The sequence below is a fragment of the Malaclemys terrapin genome, chromosome 8 (genome assembly GCF_027887155.1).
Source record: "Malaclemys terrapin pileata isolate rMalTer1 chromosome 8, rMalTer1.hap1, whole genome shotgun sequence".
Classification (NCBI taxonomy): Eukaryota; Metazoa; Chordata; order Testudines; family Emydidae; genus Malaclemys; species Malaclemys terrapin.
In genome coordinates, this window is record NC_071512.1 from 3,103,818 (window position 1) to 3,122,707 (window position 18,890).

Here is an 18,890-nt window from a genome sequence, read left to right on the forward strand (position 1 = left end):
TAATACATATATTTATCACAAATTATCAGGGCCTCCTTTGAGAAGCCACATCCCTGCTTGGCTATAAAAAAAGCAACAAAAGAATTCTGACTCAGAGACCCCCCCGCACATTCACACCCTGAGTTCTTATTTAACTACAACAAGGGAGATTAGCAAACTCATGAAGAGCTGTGGCAGGGTTACAAACTCTCCTGCTCTAGGGCATGAGCTGACCTCTCACTTCTGGGGATCCAGGAGAAATTTCGGGAGGGGAAAGGGCAGGCAGCAGGTTAGCACATCACTGCTTACTACAGAGTTTCTTGCCCCTTCCCCAGAAACAGTTGGTACTGGCCACTGGTGGAGATGCTATCCTGGATTAGATGGGCCCTTGTTTGATCAATGGGGCTATTCCTATGTTCCTATATAAGATGATGAAACTAAACTTTCCATTGTCTCCTGTTTCTAGAACAAAGGCTATTGAGGAACAACCGAAGTATAATTCTGACATGACGGCAGGCAGGGACGCCTGTTGAACTCAGCCTTGCAGGACCCCTGGTGAGAGAGTCCCTTTGCGTTGCACCATCCCTCTGTACCCTGTGTTCCTCTCGCCAGCTTTCCCCCCTGCAGGCAGGACTGGGCTGGGCTGGCAGCATGAAGCCAGCGAAGTACCTTTTCCACCTCTGCCCCTGAAGGGAGGGCCCGAAGCCAGGTGAGAGCTCTTGCACTTTCATCTCTTGTCAGGGAATAGTTCCATCCCTGCTCTGGCAATGGCTGTTTGATGGACACAGAAGGGAGGCAGCTTGACCTTGGAAGACAAAGCTAAAATGTCAAGCAGTGGAATGACTAAGTGCAGAGCAGGGGCTGCAGACGCTTCCTGGTGTAAAATAGTTCTTTACTCTCCACTTCACTCGCTGCTGACATTTGAAGGTGTGCTCACAGACTGCAGACTCATTTCCAGGGACTGAGAACTCCAGACACTGGATCCAAATGTTCAACGAGGAAAGTTCTAATTCAGAGCAAGCTCCCTTTACAGCTGTGCTTCAGACAGGAGTCAGACACTGCCTGGAAGTGCTGGGTCCATTATGCAAGTTTTTCCTTCCCCCCTTTATCTCTGGGCTAGGCAGAATTTGATTTTTATTTTGTTATCACTTTGACAGATAACATCCATATTTATTTTTACACACGTTTTTATTTTGATCTACTGAAATTTTCACAGTTGTGGGAAATTATGCGGGAGGTCAGACACTGGGGGGTGTCAGACAATAATGATTTAATGATGGCAGACATCGAGATCACAAAAGTTAAAGCTTTATAACCATTAAAACACAAGTTGTCAACACCACATGGCAAAATATACAAAGTGATTATCTTTAAATCAAACTCTAAGAAGTTCTCAAGCAGCATTTTTCTTACTCTGCCTATCTGTACATTTCCGTTACTATCGATGGAAATAGTCTGTTGTCCACTTGCATGTGTGTATAGCGAAATCGACATTTACCTACATTTACCGATAAATATCGAATGCTTCCAAACCTATTTATCCCCAGGGACTCCAACAGCTTACACTGCATATGTCCTACATTTGCCTTCCCCTCTTTTCCTCTAACCAGATGGGACGCAGTCATTTCTAGGCCCCTGTGGCTATGATTTTTGAAAGGAGCCTGCCTAGACCCCATTAAAATTCAATAGAAGTGGGATGCCTTTGAAAATCACAGCCAGAGCTGCTTCCAGTCAGAGCGCAGTACCTGGAGAAAAGATCAGTTGATGCCACTGGAGCCGGGGCGAAGGACAGAGTCTCAGCTAGATTTTTCTGACAGTTTAAAAGTCACCGAGATCTTAAGGTTAAAGACAAGTCACTAAGTGATAGAGTGTTAATAGGCGACACTTTGCTTTACTGGAAATAGTATTTTACATTTGCATACTGCAGCATCTCTGACCCTGAAGAATCCCCAAATACTTCCCAGAGCACCCCAGAAAGGCTGGCACCTCAGGGAGAGCGGGTGTCAGTACCTTACCTCGCTATAGTGCTGGAAGAAGGCACTGCACCAATCCCCATCCTCTTACTAAAAAGCACATTGGGAACCTCAGCATTTCATCTGAAAGTGCACTGCATGGAGCCCAATGTGTCATTCTTGGGATTTGGTCCCAGGAGGGTCGCTTAGACTGCCAAGCCATCGTCCCCATGAACAATAAGAACGAATGGGACTCAAGCGTCTCAGAGTCAACACAGCGTTTTGGAAGTAGAAAAAGCAAACGCCTGTATGTGCAGGTATATTTCCTCGGCCTGAATTAAAACCCTTTTCTTTTAGAATCTGGTGCGACTGCTGCTGGAATACTGTGTCCAGTTCCGGTGTCCACAATTCAAGAAGGGAGTTAATAAATCAGAGAGGGTTAAGAGAGGATTAAAAGATTAGAAAATCTGCCTTGTCGTGATAGACTCAAGGAGCTCAGTTGAGTTCACTTAACAAAGAGAAGGTTAAGGGGTGACTTGACCTACATGGTGTAAGTACCTCCGTAGAATCAGAATCACAGAAATGTAGGACTGGAAGGGACCTTGACAGGGACAGATTTGTTCAATGGGGAACAAATATTTAATAATGTGCTCTTCAATCTAGCAGCGAAAAGTCTAATGCAATGCTGACAATGGTCCCTTCTGGCCTTGGAATCTATGAACCTATGAATGCCATTTAGAGAACCGATAATGGGGCTGAGACAAAAGGAGGCAGGGAGCTGGCTGGCTGCAGTCACTTTCCTGCTAATTAGCCCCCATTTAAAAAAGAGCCAGAAAACAAAACTACCATGTCTGGTTCTTTCAGCTTCATGGACAAATACTTCTCCCAGACAAAAGCTTTTAGGGACAGCACTCAGCAATTCACTGAAAGATGCTTGACTACAGTTTCCTATTGGTTGCTATGGCGAGTGATGATGCAATCAAAGAAGGGTATAATACAAGACTATGGAGTGGTGATGGATTTAATCAGCCCGCACCCAAGGGAGTTATCCAGGGATTCTGGCTGTGGAGAGGAAGGCAAGACATCACAAGCTCAGATTCATGTCTCACGACTGAACATTTATTGGCCACTGCTTAACATAAATGCCGAGAAAGGTAAATGGCTTTTTTATGATTATGTAGCTACTCTGTTATGTGTGCATGTGTTTAGCTGTTCATGAGAGGAAAGTCGGATACAGAGCAATTGTTAAGATGAGATGTTTCTTGAATTAAAGAAGAACATAGGAAAAGAGAAAGAAAGCAAATGAAAAGAGAGACAATCCAGATGGATAAGCTTTAGTCTGGTTAGCAAAGAAGTAAATATCACTGACAGCAGGGAGAGAAGAGCTGAACACTTCTGCTTTATAGAAATGAATTTGTAGAGAGGAATTGATCCTGCAGTGAAGTTAGGAAAGGGACTACGTGACCCACGAGAGGGGCCCTACCAAAATAATCCCTGACTGAAGCTAAACGGTAGATTTCAATAAAATTCACCTGCTGAATAAGCATGGTGGTAAAAGTCTATTTCCTGACTATATTTTATTATTTTGACTATTGTTATTATTGAATTTATTTGAATTGCAGTAGCAAGCAAGCTCCCCAATCAGGATCCCTGATTGGCACAACACAGGGCGTATCGGCAGACCTGGTGCTTTCTAAAGCAACAAGTTAGCGACTGTCGGATTTGCCTAAGCACTCACTGCATTTTCAGTCACCGTGCCCTCTTCCAGTGAGTGCTACGGAACTTTGATTTACAGTCCAAACGTTTATAGGAAGCTCAAGCAAGAGAAAGACGTGTGTTGAACTAACTACTCGTTTAAGTTAACCAAATTGGCAATGTTCTGTACATTCCTTGGGGAGCATAAACTTCTAGCTAGACCCAGCAACGAGGTGCAGAGGTTTAATGTCTGATCTGAGCATCAGGGACAAACCCACGTCCCATTTGTTATTTCGGACAGGTGACTTTCTGGTAATGAGGTGGGATGGTCTAATGGTTCGGGTATTAGCCTGAGACTTGGGAGACTCACATTCAATTCCTTGCTTTGCTATGTACTTCGTGTATGACCTTGAGCAAGTCACTTAGCCTCTCTCTGACTCAGTTTCCCCATCTGTAGAATGGGGACAATAGCACTGTCTTACTTTACAGGGCTGTTGGGAAGGCAAATATATTGACGACTGTGCGGTGATAGGTACTATATAATTATCTAAGACAAAGGTGAGAGTGCTATTGGTAGAACTGTATTGATACATGCAAATGCTGAATTGATCAGTTCTATTCTAGTGTACCAGACGGCTGGAAATAACCATTGCCACCGAACGGTGGAGTCCCACCGATAATACTGGGACTGACAGAAAGCTATTGAATTTTTGACGTTTCTATGAAAAGTTTTGCCTTTTTTTCCCCACAAAACTTTTTCCCCCTGTTTTCTTGGCCAGCAAATTTTTAAAATACAAAATGTCAGTAAAAAAACTTCCCAGAAAGCTTTGAACATTTTTCACAAACGTGTCTCTGCATTTTCCACCCAGCTTTAGCTATTACGAATTCCCTTTACTTCTGAAGACCATATGGGCCCGATCGAAAGGGCCTCGGGGTCAGTGGAAAGAGCCCAGGTGATTTCAGTAGCCTTTGGCTCAGGCCCAGTATATTAAGCATTTCCTTGCTTCTGCTTTCAGAGCCGCCATGAACATTGAAGTCCGCAACGTCTCTGACACAAGAGCCACCATCTCCTGGTCCACAAACAACCCCTTCCCCGAGAATTATTATCACGTCATGTACCGTCCCAACTGGAACAGCGTCTTCGCAGGTTACTTGCGCCAGAACTTCCACCGCGAGGAGAGGGTCCCCCACTCCCTTAGCTCCCTGGTCCTCCACAGACTCACTCCCTCCACTGTCTACATCCTGTGCGTCACATGTAAAAACTCCTACCCCTCCAGCAACCATTGCACAACGTTTCACACCCTCGACCAGCACCTGCTGGCCTTGCGCGGCTTGAAGCAGGAATCTGCCACCTCCATGTGGATGGTTAGTAGCCTATTGCTTCTCTGCTTTATGGCCTTCTTGGTCTACGGCTGCTTGCAGTTCTGGTCCTCCAGGTGCCACACGGTGTCAAGGCTGGGGCAGTACAGTGCCAACCCAGAGAGGGAAGCGGGTGAACAGACAAGCTCACCTGAGGGGACTCTGAGCACCAGAATGAAGGAGGAGCTGTTGGAGGTCCCCATGACAGATGTCCTAATGAGGAGTTCCAGTTTCACGACAGAGAGCCCATATAGGTCCCCCCACTGCTTCTTTCCAACCCAAAGCAGTGATGACAAAAGGGCCATCTTACCTCAGCACGGGTTCAAATGAAAGGGAAATAAAAGGAGCTCCCAGCATGGGGAAAGCCTAGCAATTTGTTTTCATTTCAGTGGGGCTGCTCTCACGCTGCAAATGTTGACCTGACATGCATCGGTGTTCTTACTACATTGCCTTGGGGTGGAAAAATGGCAGCCACGGGTGACAATTTTTGCCAAATTAGAGAAAAAAAATCAGTTCCATTCTGTACTTGACAGTAAATTTAAGAAATCAGTAAAAAACAAGCCCCTAAGAAATTAAGGCCACATTCAACTCTCAATAAACTTCGCTTCAGTGGAGTGACGCCCGATTTACACCCGCGTAGCAGACGTGATATGTATTTGGAGAGGTACAGAGTGGAATAAAGACACTGGAGATAACTTGTTTAGAAACAGCCCTTTCTGCCTAGTTGAAGAGCATTGACATTTGAGCAGACTGGCTACACAACAGGACAGTCAGTGATCTGCACATTGAGACCGAGTCACGCAACGGGCTCTCGGGGCTCTATCACATTGAAAACACACCATTCCTGACACAGGTTGGAGGCTCACAGTCCGCTTCCAGCTGGGCAGCTATCCACGTCCCCAAATCACCACCACAACTGGCACCCCTTGATAGCAGGCACTCCCTGCAGAAAGGGACTCGGAGATGGAACTAAACTGTAGGCCTGATCCCGCTTGCTTTGAGGTCAAAGGTAAAACTTCCCTAGATTTTAGAGGGAGACAGCACAAGTCCTGGGACTGTTCCAGTTACACCCAGCAGTGCAGCTGCCTGTGTTGTACTTAGTCACTGGGGACCAAATCCCGAGAAGGCCTGAGTACCTGCAAGTCTCATAGACTTCGCTGGCTCTACATTCACCTCACAGGGTTTGGCCCTGCTTAAGGGACTTCAGTCTTCAGGGAACCTTTCACCTACAGAATTGCTTAAGGGGAAAACCAATCAGCCATTTTGGGTGGGGTTATGGGTAGCTTGGGGCTCTAGGAATGGAATATTGAGTCGTCTACTTCTAGGTCACTAGACAAGCCTGCCATGCCCCTGCACGTGCTGTATCTGTGCTGTGCAGTCATCTCACAGGGTCTTCAGTCACCTTTCCCTGGTAATAAAACTCACTCAAGCCCACTACCATTACCTCCCAGGCCCCCCCAGTTCTATGTAAACAAGCCTGCCATATATATCTGATTGACAGATTGCCTGACATCGACGACAAGCAATATATATATATATATATATATATATATACACACCATCATTCCAATCATCCCAGTGCTGTTGTGGTACCGTATAACTGGGTGGGAGGGGAGCCTCTCGCTAAGTCTCACCAATCCATTCTAATCTCTGCATCTCTAGACAGGGGCTGTTCAGTGGCTCTGTCCGTGTGTTGGTCACCAATACAGGGCTGTGGCCTATTGGCAGCTTTTCGGTCTCAGCAAAGCCAAGCCGACTTGTGTGTTTCTGCCGTTCTGCTAATGAGCCTTTCCTGGCATTTCCCACCCCGTGACTGATTTCTGTGTACAACCTGCTTTCCTCCTTGTTCATCCTCCCTAAATAAAGTCCTTCTTCCTGGGTGATGTGGCTCGTTACTGACCTTTGATCCGTAGAGGTAATACGGCTGGACGTTGGCTGGCTTGTCTCTCTGTGGTTCCTGGGTGAATGGAATCGCTGTCCGTACAAACCTGTGGGGAGTGTGGGGAGGAAAAGACGGGGCCTGTTAATTGCATTTCAGTCCAGCCACACTGTTTGTTACATGCAAACCCTGAATTGTTCTTTCAAAGCTTAGCAGAGCAGAGAGGTTAAAGCTTATCTCTAAAACGCAATGGTGCATCACATGGGAAATGAAAACACTACTGCCCTGGTGCCGAGTGGAAACCTGCTGTTGTCAGCGTGGATCATGTGCGTTTTGTGTGGCGGGTGTGGGGGCGGTGAGTTACGTCCAGTTTTGAAACAGGGCCTCCAGATGCCCTTGCTTGTTATTTTTTTCTTACCGGTTGGTGGAGCCATTGTAGCAGTAGTTGGGTAGAAAGTCAAAGTTTAGCTCCCAGAAGACGTGCAGGGTGATGCGTCCATAAGGGGCAGAGACGTTGTGATTGGCCTCTCGGAACATGGCATCAAAACTGTCCAAAGTCATGTGCTTACACAGCAGCCGGTGTGTCAGACGATTTATCTCCAAGAGCCACTCCAGCTCCTGCACCAGACAAAGCAACAGCAGCAGATTTTATGTGTTATCAAGATCATAATAGAAGTCTTATTCAATCAGCATGGAGATGATTATGCACACACACACACACACACACACACACACACACACACACACACACGGTCTTCCAGGTGAGGATGTATCAAATATTAAAGACATTGGTTGAACTCAAAAGGCCAAGGGCATTTGCACTTGCACTCCAGGGGTCCCATTCTACCATTTCCCTTCCTACAGGTGGTGAAAAGCTGTTGTTCCCCACGGAGCATATCCTTGCTAGAATAACACCTTTCACATCAGAATCCCTGACATGTGGAAACGGATAATTATACACTCCTCGACTTTGATAGCCCTGCAATGTATCAGTGGCTGTGAACCATATGCACACAGGCACGGCAATTCAGAGTTTAGCCACATGGATGCAGTGGGGGGAATTAAACTCAGGACTTTCTTCTCCCAAATCACAGGACTCTACCATCTGTGCTCTGTGAAGATCCCCCACTATGAAACTCCCAAATATAGTCCCTTTGTGGATGATGGGAGCCCTAGAAATACCGAAGATAGGACAGAAAGAAGAGAATTCACAGATGGGTAGAAAACTACTGTCTATGTGATTTCAATGCAGTAGTGGACAATGGTATATGTACATACGATGTCAGTGTATCATACTCTCAGATTCTACAGCCCTTTCAAACAATCACTGAGCTTACCACAATGGAGGTCAGGTCTTCACTCTCAAAGCGGCTAATGGCCTGGTCTAACGATTTATACATCGCAGCTGAAATACGCTGAGTTATGAGCCTGTTCAGGTCAATTGATCTACCCAGCAGCTGTGGACAAGAGGAAAAGATATTAGTGGGAAAAGGGAGAGATGGATCCAAACTAGAGCCACAGAGCCAAACCAGCTGGAAGGTGGAGAAAGTTCTGATAAAAGCATACGAACATAAGAATGGCCGTACTGGGTCAGACCAAAGGTCTGTCCAGCTGAGTATCCTGTCTACTGACAGTGGCCAATGCCAGGTGCCCCAGAGGGAGTGAACCTAACAGGTAATGATCAAGTGATCTCTCTCCTGCCGTCCATCTCCACCCTCTGACAAACAGAGGCTAGGGACACCATTCCTTACCCATCTTGGCTAATAGCCATTAATGGACTTAACCTCCATGAAGTTATCCAGTTCTCTTTTAAATCCCATTATAGTCCTACTCTTCACAACCTCCTCAGGCAAGGAGTTCCACAAGTTGACTGTGCGCAGTGTGAAGAAGAACTTCCTTTTATTTGTTTTAAACCTGCTGCCCATTAATTTCATTTGGTGGCCCCTAGTTCTTATATTATGGGAACAAGTAAATAACTTTTCCTTATTCACTTTCTCCACATCACTCATGATTTTATAGACCTCTATCATATCCCCCCCTTAGTTTCCTCTTTTCCAAGCTGAAAAGTCCTAGCCTCTTTAATCTCTCCTCATATGGGACCTGTTCCAAATCCTTAATCATTTTAGTTGCCCTTCTCTGAACCCTTTCTCATGCCAGTGGATCAAAACTTCGCTGGTTGGGTCTATCTCTATCTAAAGGGGAGTTCGGAACCTGGAAGGTAAATAACCAATCTTTCCTTACTCACTAGACCTGAATACGCCTTGTCAGCATAATAATAAATGCTTTTGACTCAGTTTTCCAGTTACTTCTTAAATATAGGAAATCTGTGGTCATTAATCGTGACTGTACCCAGCAAAAGAACATGACCTAGATGTGACGAAGTGGGACAGTTCTTAATGTTTCCTCTGAATAGTGTAGGGGTGCCTCAGTTTCCCCTGTGCATTTCTTAAGTCTCTAGGTGGTGGGATAAAGGCCAGTGTGTATAAATGGCCGGCACTCTGTCTCCTGGCAACTCCTCCCCCATAAGGAGATAGCTAAAGGTGCTGGAGAACAAAGCAATCAGGTGACTTCCTGGCCCGGGAAAGGAAAAAGCCCAGAGGAGGGGCTGGAGGGTGAGTTAGTTTGGAGCTCGCTGGGGACGTGGAGTGAATGCGGACGTGGGTGTCTGGCTCGCTGCCCCCCAGGATGGATCCAGCTGAGGGGTCCTGTTTTCTGTACCTACAAGCTCTGTTTTAGACCATGTTCCTGTCATCTAATAAACCTCTGATTTACTGGCTGGCTCAGAGTCACGTCTGACTGCGAAGTGGGGGTGCAGAACCCTCTGGCTTCCCCAGGACCCCGCCAGGGCGGACTTGCTGTGGGAAGCGCACGGAGGGGCAGAGGATGCTGAATGCTCCAAGGTCAGACCCAGGAGGTGAAGCCGTGTGAGCTCCTTGCCCTGAAGACAGTCTGCTCCAAGGGAGAGAAGACTTCCCCAGAGTCCTGCCTGGCTTTGTGGGGAGCAGTTCCAGAGCATCGCCCGGGGACTCCGTGACACTGGACACTGACATTTTCAGTTGACAGTAGGACCTGGCTAAATCCCCTTGAGATCAAAAGACCTTTAGGAAACGTCTGAGGCTGCTGCGTCTGTTGTACCTGGACGTGTCTCTGTTTGAGTAACGTCTCGTAGCGATTGGACGGCGGGTATGGGATAATCACGCCATAATTCTTACATTCAGCCCGGAAACGTTTATCCAGTAAGACACTGGAAAAGGAAAATATTATCAGTACATTTGCCCCATCATCCCTTCTCCTTCCTCTTAATCTTCTCCAAGGGCAAGAACATCCCCTTCTGAGTCCCGCCTTCTCTGAGTCATCCCCTTTATGAGCTGGGAGGGTTCTCCCAACCCCTCCTCCCTCTCTTTAACCATATTTTTATACCCCTATGTCATGAGGGTGTATAACCCCACATTGGTAGACAACGGGTGAACAGGTGCCTGAACGTTTGGCTGTAACTAGAGGGCGTGCAGCACCGTTTATTATCAGTCTCCGCTGGGGAGGAGCTGGGTGTTCCTCAAGGAAGGAGCTCAAGCCAGTGAGGAGAGAGACCCAGGGAGAGGAGGCTCGGCAGAAGCGGGGTAGAGTTCCCTCTCTCTGGGAAAGGCACTCACAGGGGTGGAGCCAGCCCCACAGTGGGCCCTGAAACAGGGTCTAGACTCCAGCAGGATAGCCTCTAGGGTCAGTCTTCCAGAAGAGGAACAGGGAGATGGAGAGAACCCAGAGGGTCTAAAAGCATACACCCCGGGCAGGCAGCAGTGGATTGGCTTGGAGTCTGCCTGGGGATGGTAGGGAGATGCCTGGGAACCCGCTACTCTGAAAGAAGAGTGGGGTTAAAGAGCAGCCCGGGAGGGGTGGAGGATGTAGGGACACCTGGTATCCCGGAAGGAGTGAGACTGAACGTGACCTGGCTGGAGCACCGAGTCATTAGAAGAGACAGACCGCCACAGGGGCCGAATGGCTGTTGGCAAGCGGCGTCTGAGGGGCAGGTCCTGACAGGCAGCCCCCAGCCACGAGGTGGCGCGCTGGCTGGTGAGTCACTCTTCGACACCCCCACCTCGTCAAACTCACAGCTGCCGTCATTATCCAGGGGCTGCCGCCCTGCTGTCCATCGTTCACGGACGCACCACCAACAGCTTGCGTAAATGGAGAGTGGGTGCGCGGCAAGGCGAAGTGTACATCTACAGAGCGCCTGTGTGCCCTGTCCTAACGGCCTGCCTGGGCCCTGCTACCGCACACTAAAAGTTCCCAAGTGCGCACTGACCTACCCCCATTCACGCTAACTCTCTGTCTAGACAAGCCCAATGAGTGCACGGCTGGTTCTGACACGTGTAGGTGTTGGCAGGTACTGGGTAGCTGACACTGGGACTCTTTCACGGATGGGCGGCCTTCTTGATGGGCTGCTTCAGGGAATGACTTCATTGGCGGGAGACCACCAGTCTTCCATCAGGGTGAATGTAATTTGGGGATATCTGTAGGCAAATCCTGGACATTTCCTTGCTGGTCACAGGGGCTGAAGCTCTCCTTTTGGGGTTCTCCTTGTTCCTCTCCTCACTGTACCCTGTGTTAAGCCAAGGTTCTGCATTATGGCCACCGGGCAAGGGTAGGACTGGCTCATTAATGCCATGTATGCCTTTAAATGGTTAAAAGGATCATGGCTGACCAATACTAGGCACCAGTACTATTGCATGCTCCATTTCTTTCCCGATGACCTCCACTCCTGCCCTGTCCACTGCACCCCGCTTATATGGGGAACCTCGCCATGGGCTCAGGTTGCAGCGTTAGCATTCACGACAATGTGCTCTGACTGCTTCTTATTATGCTAATTTTTGTTTTGCTGTTAGCTTTGTCTCCCCCCCCTCAATTTATTTGTTGGATCCATCTATTGTGGTCTGGTCACAGGTACCAACTGGAGGCACTTTGGGGCAGGGATTGTCTCTTTTATTGTGTGCCTGCAGCACCTAGCACAACACATCCTTGAACCCTGCCTCTAGAGGATACCGCAGAGCAAACAGGAATAACAACACTCAGCAGCAATGGGATTCTCATACCTGCCAGCCATTGCTTTATAATAGGCAAAGATCTGATCTGCCAACTTGTACACAAACTGGTCAAAACACAAGTTCACCTGCCAGAGAAAGAAATATACATCACCAGGGTGTAAACAACATTGAAGAAATAGGCTCTTAGAACAAGTGTGAGCGTGTATGTGTGTGTGTGTGTGTGAGAGAGAGAGAGAGAGAGAAACACTGTTTTAATAAGAACAGGAGTACTTGTGGCACCTTAGAGACTAACAAACTTATTAGAGCATCTCTAAGGTGCCACAAGTACTCCTGTTCTTTTTGAGGATACAGACTAACACGGCTGCTACCCTGAAACTGTTTTAATAAAACGCCATCACTAACAAAGCACTTTACCCTACATTTCCTGTCACCCAGCAGAGGGGTTTCCACGCTCTTATGATAAAGGAATGCAGACCATCGAGCATTTATGTTTCTTGCCTGTTATGAATCCTACCATAAAAGCCATCCTCTTCCATCCCCTGTCCCCTTTATCTCTCAGTTTGAGCTGAGTGGAAAATCTGGAAAACAATGTTGATTTGAACTGAAACAGAACGTTTTGGTTTTTCTTGTTCAAATGAAACGAGCTGAACGAACCGTTTTGAATGGCGTTTCGAAACGAGACGTCAATTCAAAACGAAACGTCAAAACAGCCTGTTTCAAAAACGTCGAAATGAAAGGCTTTGACAGTTACGGAAAGAAAACGCCCTGACACAATTCCAATTCAAATTTGCAAATAGTTTTGATGCTAAGAAAAATGCATTTTTTGGCAAATTTGCTATTTGCTGAAAATAATTGCCCAGCTCTGCTCTCCATGTCCTTTCCCGCCTTTTTCCCCACTGACATCTCATGACTCTTCGGCCATCAGTTACACTTTACACACCCCGGACGTGAATATTTTGCTTTCTCTGGCTCCACATGGAGCTGATTGCCGATTGGGCCATTGGTCAGCAGGCACACAAAGGCGCCTTTGGAAATTTGTGGCCTTCTCTTGAATATTTCTCAGTATTTTTTTTTTTTTTTTAGGGAATGCCTCTAATTAATTCACTGAAAAATTGGTCTGTTCAGTCAAACAGGACACGTTGGTGAAGCAAGAGGGAGCGCTTCATTCATAGCACAGTGAGACGAATAAAGAAGAACAGAGCTTACTTCAGCTTCAATTTCATCGTATAGGAACTGTTTTTTAAACTTGGTTAAGGCATAATATGCGCTGTCGTTGTATAGGTCCAAGGGATACAGCACGTACCTGAGGGGAGAAAACAGTTCATGTTACAGTCATAGAGTTTATGGTCAGAAGGGACCATCTGCTCATCTAGTCTCAACTCCTATAAACCACAGGGCACCACCACCACCCACACACTCAACCCAACAATCGCAATGAGACCAAAGTCTTGCGGCCCACAGGAGACTCGACTACCATGTGCCACAGGCAGAGAACAGGAGGGACCAAGGTGCGCTGGTGTCCAAGGCTCCCGCAGCAGAGGGACGATGAAGCGAGATATACCCAGATAATCCTTGCAAGCAACCCACACGCTGCAGAGGAAAGCGTAAAACCCCCAAGGTCATTGTGAATCGGACCTGGGGGAAAATTCCTTCCCGACCCCACATATGGCGACGATGCACTGAGCACCAGTACAAGGTATATGGCCCATCTGCAACCACTCCAGCCCAGGCAGGGCTGTTGGAATGGAGAATTCTCCAACCTCGCACCATTCAGCTCCACCCGCTCCAGCTCCTGAAACTCCCCCCACAGTCCCTAGATCACAGTTGCTGGAAGTAGCTAGAGGAGAGCTGGCTTTCTGCTAGCTGAGGGTCCCCCGCACTCCCATCCATGCCAGGAAATTCACCGTCTGCCCTTTAAGAAACTTCTGTGCTTCTCTAGCTTTGCAAAGGAACGTTAGTGTCTGCAGCACCTGCCCCTAGAGTGGAAAACAATTTCTTTCACAAGGAAGCAGTTATAATGCATAACAAATGGCACAAGAGTTAGTATTATTTATTACTTGTATTACGGCAGTGCCTGAGAGCCCCAGCCAGGGTGTGCTAGGCGTTGTAAAAACAGAACAAAAGGACCGGTCGCGCACAACTGTATCACGAAGTCACATATACACTCGAATACTTATTATAATCCTCTTATAAAACTTCTGTGCCCTAGGATAGGCTCCTTAGTGCCCTGAGGTCCAGCTAACGAACCCACCCAACGCCACCCTTAGGCTCTTACTCCATCATGGAGGGTTCCTTGGTTTCCAGGATGTGGTCCGTGAGAATCCAGGGCATGGACATCTCGATGGGGAACTGGATCCGACGGCCCATGGTCAGCTCCAGAAAGAATTCTCGGAACCAGAGCTGGGACAGATCGCAGCACTGCTGCAGGGCTTCTGGAAACAGAATTCCCCCCACACCGGGAGGGCACAGAGTTTACTGTCTGCAAGAGAACTAGGGGAAACCTACAGCAAAGGGCAGGCCCTGTAGGCTAGGCGTAGCGTTTATTTTAAATGCGGTTTAACTATTCTATTCCATCACCGTTCTTAAACCACACCCATCGCCATGGTACCTGAGCACCGTAGGGTAGGAGAAAGAAAGGATTATGATCCTCACTTTATAACTGGGGCACCGAGGCTCAAGGAAATCAAATGACTTGGCCAAGGTCACACAGGGAGTTTGTGGCAGAGCCAGGAAAAGAGCCCAGAGCCTTCCCACAAGACCACCCCTCCTTTGCTAGCGCTGTAGCACTCATCTTCACTGAAGAGGTGGCCAGGGTAACTGATAACATGCCTGAAATCAGACCCAAGTGCAAACCTTTGACTCAAAGTAAAATCTGCTGGCAAGGCCACTCTTGAGCAAGACGACCCGTTGCACCAGGCTGCCCGTCCCGCCTGTGCAGCACAGCCGGACAGGGCCGGGTGCAAGTCCGCCTCTGCTATCGCCTCACCGCTGATGTTGAGAAGGTGAGTGAAGAAGAAGGACTGCTTGTGGAACTCCTCAATGGCCAGGACTATCGGCCCATCCAAGCTGCTCCTCAGGGTCTTCTTCGAGCCGCTCTTGTCTGCGATGAGCGACTCCAGCATGGTCCGCACCATGTAAAGCTTTAAAAAAACCAGCAGCATCCTGACTGATACAGCAGCACATGGTGCTCTACAAGCAAGCCCCCCCCATCCCTGCTTCCATTATTAATTAGAGACCCACAAAGAAGATGGCCCTAGCATGTATTGTAGGACAAGCGATGCACCAAAGGCAACAATGGGAGCTACCTGCGTAAGACATATGCAAAGACTTTGGAAAAGAGGAGACTATATGGACCAACAGCTAACCCCCAGAATGGGCACAGCTGGATGACTTTATGGCCCCAGGACTCCCTGGGGAAGTGGAGACGGTTTACGTACCTGTGTGCTTGATGGACCCACTGCTCGTCGAGGGACCTTAATATCGAATCCACCTTTGGGGTCCTTCTCGCCTCTCAGGCAGGGGTCATTAGGGGGCTCCCGACCTCCCTCCCAGTCACAGATCGTCTTCCGGATTGCCTGAAGGACACTGGGATGGTGAAAGCAAAACTTTAAAACTTGCCTTTTAATGTAAGGAGAAAATGCCCAATGCCATGCTCATAAGAGAAGGGAAAACACATTGTGAATGGACTCATGGTGGGATGGCTTCTCGCACCGGCTAGTTTTGGGAGGGTGGCCCACCAGGGTTGGCCTGTCCCCACCGGATGGTTACAGGTGCGTTGGTCACACGAGGATGAGCAACTCACCTTGGTTCGTTATGTGTCTGTTGCTCACGAGTGCTGGGCAAGGCGCACTGGTAGGCTCTGTATGTGGCGTATGGCTGGTTATAGCTGTGGGAGGGCTGCCCACACAGGTTGGGCTGCAGACAGGAGCACACTACATAAAGATATGCTTTAAGTTACATTTTGGACCCCACCTGATCAGGACGTTCTTCTTCTTCCTGACTGCTTGTCTCAAGGGCTCCCGGAGAGTCACCTGGGCAAAGTCTTGCAGGGCTGCATAGATAGTGTTTCTGATGGCCTGGTTAAAGACACTCTCCATCCGGCCCATCAGCACTTGTAGACCCTTGATCATGGCAATTACCTGGGTAAAAGGAACAAAACTAGATACATTTCCTTGTGTTGGCAGAGGTAACTCTGGTGGCGAAGGAAGGAGTATTATTTCCATTTTGCAGCTGGGGAGCTGAGACAAGAAGTCTGGGATTGTGAAGGGAGTTAAGTGCCCAACTCCTATTGAATGTCAGTGGGGGATTGGGTGTGTCACTCCCCTAGACTGCTTTGAAAATCCCAGACTAAGTGATTTGCCCAAGGTCACACAGGGAATCTATAGCAGAGCAGGGAATTGAACTCAGATCTACCAGCTTACTACCTTAGCCATCAGACCATCCATCCTTCTGAGGGCTGCCCAGCCCTTTGGGCAAAACAAGCCACTCTTAGCACCTACCTCCACAAAGGCAAATTTCTCCTCGCTGGTGTAGTTGTACCGGGTGGCTCTCTCGTACTCCTCAGCGGTGCCTGGGCAATCTTTGTTACAGAACTTATCGGTGGGATGTACCAGCTTCCAAGAATACTGGAAGGAGAAAATAAAACCAGTGCAACTAGTAACGAGCACAGCTGAGCAAACTGAAATGTGCATCACGCAAAGAGAGCTTTCCATCCTTTTAGAGAAACACGCCCTCGCCTCCACTACTGTTGTTTATAGATAATAATTCCTTTGGGAAGCTTGAAAACAAGCTATTTCCACATCTTATTCTGCTGTGATGTGCGACCACTTTGCTTTGTTTATTGTAGGGTTGCTAATGAGTTCTGGGCCACTGGCATTAAGTTCTTGTACTTTTCTAACATCAAGCTGACCGTTAATGTTTATTCCTAGAATTCTCAATAAAAGAACTGTCAGATCACCCCCGTTTTAGAAAAGGTGACAAAAAAAGCCAAATTTTGAAATTTCAATGAAAAATTTCGAATTTCAGTGAAAATTGTTTTCAAAACAGTTGACTACATTTTCACATTTCTCGTTGACCGGGAAAATTCCCGGCCATCACGGCAAGCACCTGGTGGGGATGTTACCCTTGTTGGTACTCACCACTTCCATGACATGGGCGCTCCACTTGGAGAGCAGCTGCAGCCCCCGTAAAGCCAAGTCAAAGAGCTCCCTGTATTCCTCATCTGACTTCTGGCTGTCCAGCCCCGAGCCGGTGACTACCTGGAGATTCCCCACACAGTGGCAAAATTAGAGTCACAAACCCAAAGCCATGCTCTTCAGCCATGACTGCAAGCTACGGAATGAGAGGTCTAGCTCCCCTGATTCCCAGATGAAATAAATTTCATGTGGTTTTATAATCTGAGCCAAAAATGCAGTGGGCAATGTGTCCCCCACAGGAAAAGCAAACTATTGTTACAATCCTAGCTCAACATGACTCTTAGTAAGCGCACAAGCAGCGTATTTCCTACAGACCTGGGACTCAGTGGTGTCTCTCCTATAACATAAGAGAAAATACAACTCCTTCCTTATCGTCCCAGTGTCTCAGAGATTTCCCTGAGGTGCCCCAAATATAAGACAGCTCTTTGTGAACCCCTTTATTTTGATTTAAATAACAACAGAAAAACACCCATACACAAAAAGGCACCCGACCAATTAGATAATAATGACCAACGATCACCCAGCAGCAAATAATAATCACAGGAAAATATGAAAGGACTCAGTCAGCCAATACATCAAAATGGCAAGACAGGTCCTTTAGTCTCTCCCATGAATCTTCCTCCAAAGCCCTGGCAGGTATTTTATTGATTTCAGTTTCAATAATAAAAAGACACCTGTGCAAAGCTCTAGCTGCTCTGACACATAATGAATTATACATGTTTTGTTGCAATATTATTCATATGAACTATATGGTCAATAATTACGTATTGTAACAAAGAGATAAGTGGCTTTTGCAGCATGCCTAGAAGCTCATCCGGTTTACACTACTTGCGCCTACTGATGACTTCAGCAGTAGTTTGTACCACTCATGTCTCTCTTGCCCCCCATGGAACATGGATGTGATGTGCTGTACCACTCACTGGACTCCTCCTCCTTCACCCCGGGTGACGCCCGCCATCTCAGGGGGCGGCCTGAGGCAGCCGCTGCCCAAACGTACCTCACTGTTGCTGTAGCGAGCGAGCTCCGAGATGAAGCGGATGTGGTCGTCTCGGATCTGGACCATCTGCTCACAGATGTTGTACTGGGGACTGATGCTGCTCTGAGTGCACGTCCACCTGGGCAGAAAAGCGGCCTCTTTACCTGCGAGGGCACCCGGCGGAACACGACCTTCCGCTCAGCTGCCTCCTTCCCTGGGCGCTCTGAAAGCCTGCCACCTTCAGAGCATCGGGACCCAGCATACAGCGTCCCACCCTGAGACATTGGACACAGCGTGTGTGTGATGCACGGTCTTTCTCCGTCCAGAGGCTGGTTCACATGGTGTTACACAGGGTTCTCATCTACCCCTTCTGCCAGGACAACCCTCCTTCAATTCCTGTACTTACCTTCCAGCCCTGGAGAGAGGTGAACAGCCAGCCATCTCTAGGCTGCTATGGGGATGAGTAAGAGCAACGCAGGCTGTGCATCGCCAATCCCTACCTCCCAATCCTAAGGATAACCATCTCCGGACAATATCCTCTTCTGTGAGTCCAGCCTTGAAGGCCTGGTTTGTGCTTTCTACCACAAGAGGGGAAGTACCCCTGCAGTGGACAGCCAGGAAAGGTGCTTCCTTCCTACTCTTCTTTTGGTCCTGGATTATATTCCCACCCCAGCAAAAACCCTGTGTATAATTAAATATGCAGAGAACAAGTGATTGGGCTGGATTCTCTTTCGCAGGGAGGAAGCTTTAAGGGACCTTAAAGCGAGGGTCCTGGCTCCTTTACATGGCCTGTATAAAAGATTATTAGTGTAGATA

At 47.9% G+C, this 18,890-nt stretch overlaps 2 protein-coding genes across 3 annotated transcripts in view; one reads left to right on the top strand and one right to left on the bottom strand.

The window, feature by feature from the left end:
- Positions 1-18,890, bottom strand: part of CYFIP2 (cytoplasmic FMR1 interacting protein 2) — an 80,317-nt gene that overhangs the window by 30,674 nt on the left and 30,753 nt on the right. For both annotated transcript variants that reach the window (XM_054037991.1, XM_054037990.1), the window contains exons 11-23: positions 18,096-18,213; positions 17,042-17,161; positions 16,403-16,528; positions 15,876-16,042; positions 15,341-15,488; positions 14,890-15,043; positions 14,179-14,335; positions 13,110-13,206; positions 11,952-12,028; positions 10,000-10,108; positions 8,202-8,321; positions 7,283-7,482; positions 6,886-6,973 (exon numbers count right to left, since the gene is read on the bottom strand). In XM_054037991.1, the coding sequence (XP_053893966.1) occupies positions 6,886-6,973; positions 7,283-7,482; positions 8,202-8,321; positions 10,000-10,108; positions 11,952-12,028; positions 13,110-13,206; positions 14,179-14,335; positions 14,890-15,043; positions 15,341-15,488; positions 15,876-16,042; positions 16,403-16,528; positions 17,042-17,161; positions 18,096-18,213 (1,681 nt within the window). The remainder of the gene's footprint in view (positions 1-6,885; positions 6,974-7,282; positions 7,483-8,201; positions 8,322-9,999; positions 10,109-11,951; positions 12,029-13,109; positions 13,207-14,178; positions 14,336-14,889; positions 15,044-15,340; positions 15,489-15,875; positions 16,043-16,402; positions 16,529-17,041; positions 17,162-18,095; positions 18,214-18,890) is intronic.
- Positions 2,988-6,866, top strand: FNDC9 (fibronectin type III domain containing 9). The gene is made up of 2 exons (XM_054037993.1): positions 2,988-3,085; positions 4,643-6,866. Exon 2 carries the CDS (start codon positions 4,650-4,652, stop codon positions 5,313-5,315), a length of 666 nt encoding a protein of 221 aa, XP_053893968.1. The 5' UTR covers positions 2,988-3,085; positions 4,643-4,649; the 3' UTR covers positions 5,316-6,866.